This window comes from Perna viridis, chromosome 12 (genome assembly GCF_037379345.1).
Source record: "Perna viridis isolate PV_CMFRI_1.1 ecotype Kerala chromosome 12, ASM3737934v1, whole genome shotgun sequence".
Lineage (NCBI taxonomy): Eukaryota > Metazoa > Mollusca > Bivalvia > Mytilida > Mytilidae > Perna > Perna viridis.
The window spans coordinates 29,424,816-29,435,786 of record NC_142456.1 but is presented as its reverse complement, the minus strand read 5'-3'; the positions used below and the strand labels follow the sequence as shown (position 1 = coordinate 29,435,786).

The 10,971-nt window shown below is 34.5% G+C and overlaps 1 protein-coding gene across 1 annotated transcript; it reads right to left on the bottom strand.

Annotated features, from left to right (window-relative positions):
• Positions 1-2,803: 2,803 nt before the first annotated feature.
• On the bottom strand, positions 2,804-9,419 carry LOC148601946 (uncharacterized). Its single transcript, XM_088554447.1, has 4 exons — positions 9,341-9,419; positions 8,329-9,101; positions 7,894-8,196; positions 2,804-2,809 (listed from the first exon to the last, which is right to left on the bottom strand). Exons 1-4 carry the CDS (start codon positions 9,417-9,419, stop codon positions 2,804-2,806), a joined length of 1,161 nt encoding a protein of 386 aa, XP_088410573.1.
• Between the last annotated feature and the right edge of the window lie 1,552 nt (positions 9,420-10,971).

The window sequence follows — 10,971 nt, the reverse complement described above, 5'->3', positions numbered from 1 at the left end:
AGCTTAACCAAATAGATATAAATGGTATAGCATTTGAATGTTTCATCATTAGCTATATATGTATATCTCTAAGATATAGAGTTATTCTATCATAGGCTACATATAAAAATTGAAGTTTTATTATAGGATATACCGAGAAGTTGAAGTTGGTTTTTCATTAGTTTAACCAAGAATAGAATTAGTTGTTTTATCTTTAGCAATTCCTAGGAGTTAAAGTTGTTTTATAATTAGGGTATCCTAATATAATTAGTTGTTTTATCATTAGCAATATCTGAGAATCAAATGTTGTTTTATCGTTAGCTATAGCTAAAAGATGCCGTTTTTTATTTTATTAATTTAATAGAAACAGTGTCGTTAATTTTATCATTATCTATACCTTAGAGGTATTGTTATTTAATAATTAGCTTTACCTGAGAACTATTGATGTTTCATTTTAGCTACAACTGATAGATCATTTTTTTATTATTATTTTTACCGAATAGAAACAGAATAAATCAACTAACCGGTACAAAGAAAAAAAGTAAATGAGCAACACCGACTCCCTTACTCCCCTTAAAACCAGGAGCACTGATAGGATTAGCGTATAAAGAAACGAAAGTAGCAAACCGGACTCTTCTAAAAGCTGCTTGGAATCACTTTGTAGCAAAATCCCAAAATTATAAATGATATTTTTCGTAACAATGTTTTTTTCTTGAGCACCTAATGTCACAGGTTTTTTTTATTGGTAGTTCATATTGCTAATACTTTAGTTTTTATGATGTCCAATTTTCGTCATCTTCAGTAGTTTTTAACTGTATTATATTCTGTTTGTTTTATTTTGTATGTGGATCGTCTCTGTTTCACATCTTCATTTAGTAGGTTATCTACCTAAATTTCGATGTAACTGTCCTATGTTTATCGCCCTTATTTGCAGGGACGGAAAATATTAAACGTAATGTTATGAATATTACAGTTAAAAATGTGTTTGTACTTTGATTTTCGCATGTAAGAACTTAATATGTTATTGAATTCTTTGATTTTGAGATAAACAGTCCATCAATTTAACAACGCATGATTGATGGAGAAGCAGTGACTACCAATGTTGTGGTTTATGGTAGAGTTCGAACCCACGACCTCCAGCACTGGAGGCGATTATGCCACCCTGAGACCACGGGCAGTCACTGGACACTATTACTTGGTATGAGAGGTATGATATGTTTAAAATGTAAATATAGATTCTCTTTCAGTCTCGATAGGATTACATGATTTCTCCACTCGAGTTAATTAAAATCTAAAATTTTAACTATCGAGATTGTAGAAATCCTGTAATCCCGGAGATAAATGAGGGAGAATGTGTTTTTCCCATGAATGAAACCATGAAAAATAAATTAAACAACACCCTAAATTCTCACAACATCAACTACGTCATCAAAGACCTCCCCTCTAGTCATCAAGTCATTGCGTCATCGATATCAATACCATTATGATTTGTTGATACATTACAATGTACCAACTATTCTTTTAAAATATGAATAACATTTGTAAATCAACAAGTATTTAATTGATCAACAATATGAATAACAAGTGTAAAGATGGTAAACACGGTAGGCGTGGTAAGCAGTGGAGTCTTCACATGACATTTTACTTTCCCGGCACGAGGCGGGAAATTACAAATTTTTCATCACTCTTTCGTGCAGTGTGAATGAAGCTTATGTATGTAGGAATTAAAATACGGATTATTCTAGTCTTGCAGATGCATAAATAGATTTTATCAATATTATCTAAAACAGTCTTCGGTTCAGGTTATTATTTGTTTTATTCTATATTTTTTTAACAAATTATGCTCCAAAATAAGCATGCGACATTATTAAGCAGTTAAGCTGTAAAAGGTCGAGAATATGAGCTGGAGAGGTCTTTTTATAAATATTACTTGTCATTTATTATGAGATGGACGTCGTCCATGATCCTAGTACTCGTATCTGCAGGTCATGCTGTCAAATGTTTTTAACTTCTGTTTAAAATTTTCGCTTGTTTTAATAATGTTGCCAATTGTTTTCACATCCTTTATTCGTTGAATGTTTTGAATTTATATTTCTGCATTATAAAATAGGAATTATGTAAAAAAAAAAGATTGAAAGATTCATAGTAGTTTTATGTTAAATTGGAGATATGTCATGTGTTTCAGGACTAGAACGATCAATCGAACACGTATTCCCTTCCCTATACTAGACCGACACGCTGAGCTGAAGTGCTAGTTCACAAAAGCAGTCAACAGGACGGCAATTTACCCTCGTTGGAAACATTATTGTGACTCTAAGCCAATAGATCTTCCTATGTTAGCAGGAAAGACAGTGACTATAGGGATCTGACTTACCTGATATGTAAGAATATACCAAAGTTTGATTTGAATCAGATGTATTACGCCTTTTAATAAAATAACGTCAATCGATAAATATCTTTCGGAAAAATAGATGACTTTATTTCTACATGCATAATTATTTTCTCCAATAGTCCTAATTCTGTGAACAATTCATTTGACTATTTCATTGAAGAAACAAAATAATACTGTAACACTCGAGTTATGTGGTGAATCTTATTTCACTGTCGATTCTTACTCATTCTAAAATTTCGCAATGGCAGGTTGTTTCATGTCTTAAATAATTACCATCCTTATAAATAATTGCAATAAAAAAACGAAAACTCTTCAAATGAAGAATCTGCTTACCAATTTCCTTTTACGGCATTTGGGAAAAGAATTTAACCCAATGGTGTCTCTGTCTGTTTAAAATTCGATTAATGACAAAGATATAATTGAAATGATATGTCAAGTCTAAATAACAAAATACAAATATGATTAAAAAAAAGACATTCAGAAAGACCGGATACATATCGCTAAGATAAATTCTCTTGTTTTAAAAACAACAAAACAAAACAATCAAAACGAACAAACGAAATGTTTGCACCATGTCTATTCGGTATAACAAGAGACAGAAAACTGCATTATATGACAAATAGAATAACCTGGCCAGATAGGATATGTTATGGTAAGAAATTGAGTGAGACCCCCTTTTTGTGAAATTTTCAAAGACGGATATTTCGTCTGATATAGCTCAACCACGAAAGCTCTAATATAAGAAACCAGTGTCCTCAAAATCTAGCCATACTTAAACAAAGGTGACATTTGAAAATCTCGAAAATTGTGCCCATTTCCTGATTGACAAACCATAATCGTAGCATTTTATATAACTTTTACCCAGCTGAATGCTACCATTTAAAAGATTTTATAATACTTAATGTATGACTATGACATGCGAAAATGTATTAAGTAAACATTTAAAACGGACAAAGTGCTAAGAAGCTTTAGTATGTGCGTAACCTTTACATGGATGTCAAGATAGCTAGAGTTGATATCAGACTTGAAGCGCATATTTAACATTTAACATCTCTTCCTTCCAGAATACTGTAACATCTCCTGTTCAGAACACTTTAGCTCCCCTTTCTCTCAAAAAACTTTGACAACCAATTCCTTTCATAACTTTTTTCAAAACCTTCTCTTCTTCTCTTCTTCTCTTTCAGAACACGTTAACATAAATTCATCAAGCACTTCCTTTCATAAAACTTAACAGTCCTTTCCTTTCAGAAAACTTTAACATTCCTTCCTTCCAGAAAACGTTAACAACCCGTTCCTTTTATAAAACTTTAACAACCCGTTCCTTTTGTAAAACTTTAACATTCCCTCCTTTCAGTAAACTTTAACATTCCCTTCCTTTCAGTCAACTTTAACATTCCCTTCTTTTCAATAAACTTAAGCATTCTCTTCCTTTCAGTAAAAAACATTCCCTTTCTTTCCGTAAGCTTAAACATTCCGTTCCTTTAAAGAACAATCTATCAACTCCTTACTCTCAGAACACTTTAACAATATCTTCCTTTGAAAATACATTTATAAACACTCTAACAACTCCCTCCTTTCAAAATACATTTATAATCCTTTCCTTGTCGTCCGTGGTTGAAAAATACTGAGTCTCTTCTAAAATAATGAGTAATGATTTTTTTTGTAAATTATTCTTTTTGCTGATGTGACAGCTGATTTACCGATTATGACGCAATACCATGCAAATGTTATTTTATAACCACTGGTACATTCATGGCACAATGGAAGAGGGAGGTGTAGTGTGCCGTAAAACTTAGATTTAACCCATCATTTCGTTTGAATCGACTGTACCAAGTCAAGACCATTGCGGTATCACATGCTCCGGTAGTGTAATATCTATTTTTCCCGATTTATTTTGGACTTGATTATGGATCGGATTTGTGTTCGGTAGTTTTTCTTTCAGAGTACTTCCTATATTTGAGTACTTTTCAACTACCCCTCCCTTTAAGACCTGTTTAGAATCCTCTTCTTTTCAGAATACTTAAACACTTCCTTCTTGTCAAGATACTTTGGCAATCGCTTCAGTTCAGAATATGTTCGCATGAAATTCACGTGAATGCTCGATTCACCCGAGCTTCTCAGTTTCATGTGAACCATATCGCAAATCTTATTTGCCCAATTCAGGCGAATTCATGTGAAAGTCATGTGAAATAGTTTTCCCCATATAATTATATGCAGGTCTAACTCCGTAATGTGTTTGTGTAATAATTAATTGCTTTGTATGCCAAGAAATTGTTGTTTTCAAAAGTCATTGAAACTATTGGTAACAAACGACAAACATTAACTTTAAAACCTTATCCCACGGTTTTAAAATTGTTGTGCTCTGTAATGTTTAACATGCAAGTGACATGCATCTAATGAAATTATATATTGAACAGTATCATAGCAATATGAATACATAGTCAAGTAATTTAAGGCAGATATGTGCATGAAAGAAAACAAATATGTCTAAAATTGATTAACAGAGTTGGTGATAACTGTTGATAAGACAGAAGAAACCTTCAGTTTTTTACCAATGTATCACCTACTACATACAATTATATGAGAACGATACGGGAAATATTCTTATGCACATAAAAAACAACATTGATATATGCATGTTTTGCATATTTTTTTGTGTTTTTTTTTTTTGTGCCTGGTATTATTTACTTGTTTTGCATGCGTCCATCAATATGCCTTTAACATGCATGTGTTTTACTCATGTTAAACGTGTGTAACTATTTTCCCGTTAATATTGAACATTTAGAAACCTCAAAGTACCAGATATACTTATCCTTTTATCCTTAAAGAAGATCCAAGTGTCAGTGAAAGTTTGGTTTTAGTAATCTAAACAGCTCGATTTTGTAATTAATCAGTTTGTAGTATCAAAATGTTGGGGGTAGATTTTTTTTGCCAAACATTGCTCACCATAGTAATTTATTATTTAATAATATAAATTATATATCAAAATTTTATAATTAACTTTTCAAAGAAATTGAACATAACAAAGATTATTTAAACGGTTATTAAAAACTGTCAAGGTATTTTATATTAAAACCTGAAATTTATTACGTATCCGATTCAGCATCTGCAAAATTGTTCTACTGAACAATACTACCATAAGGATGAAACATGATCAAATTCTGATCCAAGAGTGATTATAGTATTATTTATAGTGAAACATGAAATGCGTCAAAGAGACAAGAATTCTACCAAACCTAAACAAAGATGCAAAAGGAAGTCTAGTATGTGATAAATGAATGGTGAGAAATTTCCTTCATCCACGTCATATGTGAATTCAACGGAAATGTCTACTTATGTATGTATTTCATGCAAGTTTCCTCGTCATGTATTGACCAATGGATTGCCTTGAACATTTTCTTTATCTTGGTTATTTTCTTTTTGACATATTACTATATTCATTCTCGTTATAGTAAAATGATCATTATTAATATGACTTTTTATGATAAATCAGTGCAAAACCAGCAACCTAAACATACTATGATTGTTTATTGACTATTGAATATTTTGAAATTCACTTCCAATTGACGAATCTTCAGATTCTTCCTTAACTAAGATTCCGATCGCTTAAGTAAACATGAATTATGTGATGTGAGTTTTTTTTTTAAAGTAATCAACCAAGTTAACCAAAGGCAATATAATTAATATAAAAAAAAACTTTGTCCGAAACAATATTTCTAAAAACAAAAATGATACTAGTTTTTATTGATTTATTGAAGTAAAATTCAATTTATTGTTTAAAGACCAGATCGATGCATAATTTTATATGTAATTGTGTTTGACATTATGCCGTTAATGTCGTCTAGATTATGGTAAAATCGAGCGATTCAAGACTTATACAACATGGTGTAGGTGCGGATAAATAATGTTTATACAAAAGTGTGAAGAAGCAATATTAATTTATAAGTGACATACGGTGGTATATTACAAGTAAGAATATGATTCACCAACGTGTTATAACGTCAAATATTAATCACTATAAATGAATGTATGGATGTTGCACAGCGATTAACCAAAACCTAACATAAGTAGAGCTAACACATCCCTTTGAAGGGTATTAGCTCTATCATAAAATAAGGGGTCATTTCATTAATTTGGATTATTCACATATAAAATTAAACATTCATTATTCATTTAAAGAAGTGATTTATGATTTATTCCATTTCGTCCATGGGTGGACATAGGGCGACTACAGTTTCTCTCCATTCGCTTCGGTTTTGGGCGATGGTGTTACAATTCTTCCACGTTAGTCCTACTCTCTTCAGTTCAGAGTTCAAACCCCTCCTCCAGGTGTTCTTTGGTCTTCCTCTTTTTCTTTGCCCTTGGGGATTCCAATCTAAAGCTTGCTTTGTAGTGTTTTTATTGTCCTTCTTTAAAGTATGACCAATCCATTTCCATTTTCGGGTTCGAATGGTGTTTTCTATTGGTTGTTGTTTTGTTCTTTGCCAGAGTTTCTTGTTTGTTATTTTTTGTGGCCATCTGATATTCAGTATATTTCTTAGGCACTTGTTAACAAAGACTTGTATAGATTTCATGGTGTTTTCTGTTTCTCTCCAGGTCTCGCAACCATATAACAGGACAGACTTAACATTGCTGTTGAAAATTCTGATCTTAGTAGCCGTTCTCAGTGTTCTACTTTTCCATACTGGCTTTAGAATTGAAAAAGCCTGTAATGCTTTCATCTTTCTGGCTTGTACATCTTCGTCAGTGCCTCCAGTTGTACTCATGACACTTCCAAGGTACGTAAATTTATCTACATTCTCTATCTGTTGGTTATTTACCAATATTGGATCCATCTGGTTTTGTTGGATTCTCATGGCTTTGGTTTTGGCTGTGTTGATATACAATCCTGTTCTTTTAGCTGTTTCTTCGAGATGGTTGACCTGGTGTTGGGAATCTTGAAGACGATGCGATAGTGTGCATATGTCGTCTGCAAATTCGAGGTCTTCTAGACGAGATGTTAGTGCCCATTGTATACCATGAGGGTCGTTGTAAGCTGTTGTTGCTATCCAGTCGATGACTATGAGAAAGAGAAGGGGAGAGAGAATGCATCCTTGCCTTACGCCAGTTGTTACAGGGAAAGGATCCGTCAATGTACCAGCATGTATGACCTGACAAGAGAATTCTTCATACAGTAACTTAATCATGGAAATAATCTTAGGTGGAATCCCATAGTGTCCTAGAATGTTCCACAAGACCTGATGATCTATGCTGTCAAATGCTTTCTGGAAGTCAATAAAGTTTAGATATAGGGATGACTGCCATTCGATCGTTTGCTCAATAATTATTCTGAGTGTAGCAATCTGGTCGACACATGATCGTTCTTGTCTAAATCCAGCTTGTTCATCTCTCAGCTTGCTATCAATCTCTTCTTTCATTCTTTGTAAGATTATACTGCATAGGATTTTACTAGGAATGGACAAATGAGTTATTCCTCTCCAGTTGTTGCAATTGGATTTGTCCCCCTTTTTAGGTAGTTTTACCAAGAGTCCCTTTTGCCAGTCTTTTGGAATTTTTCCTTTTTCCCATATCTGGTTTAATAGTCCAATAAGATATTGAATGGTAGTGTCATTCATGGACTTGAGGGCTTCTGGTGGTATGCCATCGATTCCCGCTGCTTTCCCATTCTTAAGATGTTTTGAGGCTTTTCTTACTTCATTTTCGGTAATTTTGTCAGTCTCTATGTTAAGTGTTGGACCTTCTTCAAGTATTGGTGGATTTGTTGTTGGTGGTCTGTTCAATACCTCACTAAAGTGTTCTTTCCATCTGTCAAGCTGATCTTCTAGCTGTGTGAGGGTATTGTTGTTTTTATCTTTGACTGGTAAATTTTCATTTTGAGAGATCTTTCCACTGAGTTGTCTTGTGATGTTATACAATGTTTTGATGTCTCCTTTTAAGCAGGCGTTTTCAGCTTCTACTGCTAACTTTTCAGCATGGTTTCTTTTATCTCTTTTACAGCTTTTCTTCACTTCTCTGTCTTTTGCGCTGTAAAGGTCTTGCAAGTTTTTCTTTTGCTGTCTGGTTTTGGCACTCATCAACTTTTCTTTTATTTCCCTTCTTTCAGATATTGTATCCCATGCTTGATCTGACATCCATTTCTTTCTTTTCACTTGAATGAAACCAACTGTTTCTTCGCATGCTTCCAGAATGGTTGTCTTTGTTGAGTTCCAGATGTCATCAATATCATTGTTCATTTCTTCGTTGTCAAGATCTAATAAAGTACTAAATCTGTTCCTGAGTGTAATTTGGAAGTTTTCTTTCACTTTCTGATCTTTAAACTTCTCAACATTAAACTTCCTTTTTGTAGTCTCTCTTTTCTTTGTTGTTAAAAGTTTAATTTTTCCAATTACAAGGTGGTGATCTGATGCTGCGTCTGCTCCACGTTTTGTTCGTACATCTTGTAATGAAGATCTCCATCGACGGCTTATTGTTATATGGCCTATTTGGTTTTCAGTGTCTCCAGATGGTGAAATCCAGGTGGTTTTATGACAAGATTTATGTGGAAACCAAGTACCGCCAATTACTAGACTGTTTATAGCGCAAAAGTCAGCAAACATCTCTCCGTTCTCATTCATTTGCCCTATTCCATGTGGTCCTATCTCCCTTTCTCTACCTCCTCTGTCATCACCTACTTTGGCATTCAGATCTCCTAAGATGATAAGGATGTCTCTTTTAGGAACGGCATCAACAACTGATTGTAATAAGTTGTAAAAGTCATTTTATCATCTTCGTCTGCGGTGTTTGTTGGTGCATTCACCTGTATAAATGTTTTTTTCTGGAATCGAGTGTCAAATCTAGCTGATATCACTCTTGCAGATATTGGATTCCACTCCAAAAGCGATTTCTTGGCTTTCTTTGTAAGCATGAATCCCACGCCTTTGTCATGTATGTCGTCTTCATTTGGATTTCCTGAGAATATGACCGTATGACCTGAAGATAGTGTTGTCATTCCAGCTGTATTCCATCTTACTTCGCTGAGTCCTAGAATTTCGATGTTGTATCTATCCATTTCGTTCGCAATTTGCAAGCTTTTGCCACTTTGATACATTGTTCTAACATTCCAAGTGCCTATGTTTGTTGGTTGTTTTGGTGAGAACAACTTCATCGGCTTTCGCGTCATTTGCTGTCCTCTATGTTTGGTTTGGTCCTCTTTCTCTAGTCGTTGACGAGTCCGAGGAATGATTTTTACTGTAATCGTTTCTGTAACCATTTGTATCCACTAGTGGGGGGTTGGCCCTCTAGCTTCAGCTTTATTTTAATGTGGTGGTCAGCAAGTCCCTTACATGCTTTTGTATCAGAGTTTGCTCTCCTAGATAGGTTCTCTACCATGGGTGACGACTCCTTTCTAGCCGGGTTTTACATCAGAGTTTCCTCTCCTAGACAGGTTCCCTTCCAAAGGTTTGATCCCAGTCTGACTATCGTTTTCTGTCTGGGTTGTCTCCCGTAGCCTTTGACTCAACAGTCCATCACAAGGCAGCGATCTATTTAACCCATAGGTGGGGCAAGGTTGGTGAGAGCCAGGGCGTGTTCCACGCGCCGGTGGGCCTGCACTCTACACCTCTAGGGTCCTTGTTACTCCGAGATCCCCTTCATGTTAGCCTTGAGTACTAGACCCAAGTTACCGTGTGTTACCTCGGGGAGGCAAATTGAAGGAGTCTTGGTAGTGTAGAGGCTATGTACTGGCAGAGGAAGGCTTCTGCTTACGCTGCTCCCCTTTTCGTCTACAAGTAGACTAGCCAGAGTCAGTAGCGATCTAGAGACGTTCGATCACTACTGCACTAGACGCATATCACTACCCTGTGGTTTTTAAGCCACCAACACATAAAGAAGTAGACAAGTTTTTTTTCTGCAGCACACGTGATGTTTGAAAATTTGAATGGTGGCAATCACTGAAGTCGAATTATCTGTCGGCAATAAGGCACCAGTATCGTATTGATATTCTGGAGCGGGTGTACGTCAAAACATGGAGGCTAATAAAATAGAGTTCCTTTTTTTCTTATTTTTTTTAAACAGCTGCGCGTAATTTTGAGCTTGAATTTTGGCCATAATCAAAGATGTATCCAAGTAGAAAACATGTGTGATTTTTATTTACAGATTCAAAGACATGAAATAGGAAGAATATCCAGTTGATAGGGAGTACTGCAGCACAACAACAACACCAAAGTGAAATTAGAAAACATGTTCTTTTGACTTCAAGGTTTGACGATTTTCCAATCTCCGTGGACTGGTCTAGGTTTTTTAAGTTACAATCAAATTTGAACATTTCCTGAAACATGCTATATGTATGAAAGTTTAATTGAATCAACTTTTCAATTTAAAAAAAAATGATACATGCACCGTTAGCATTGGAGCTAATGGAGAAATCTATACGATACTGAGACCATAAGTCTGACACAACCGTCAAATTATACCTGAAAATCAATATGAAAGGCATCCTTCCAAAAGTATATGTAAACAATATACATAAAAGGAAAGGCATTTGTAATTTTCTAAAATAAATTTCAATAAACTTATGAAAAGTACATGTTCATTAATTATTGTACAACAACAATGCTACCCTG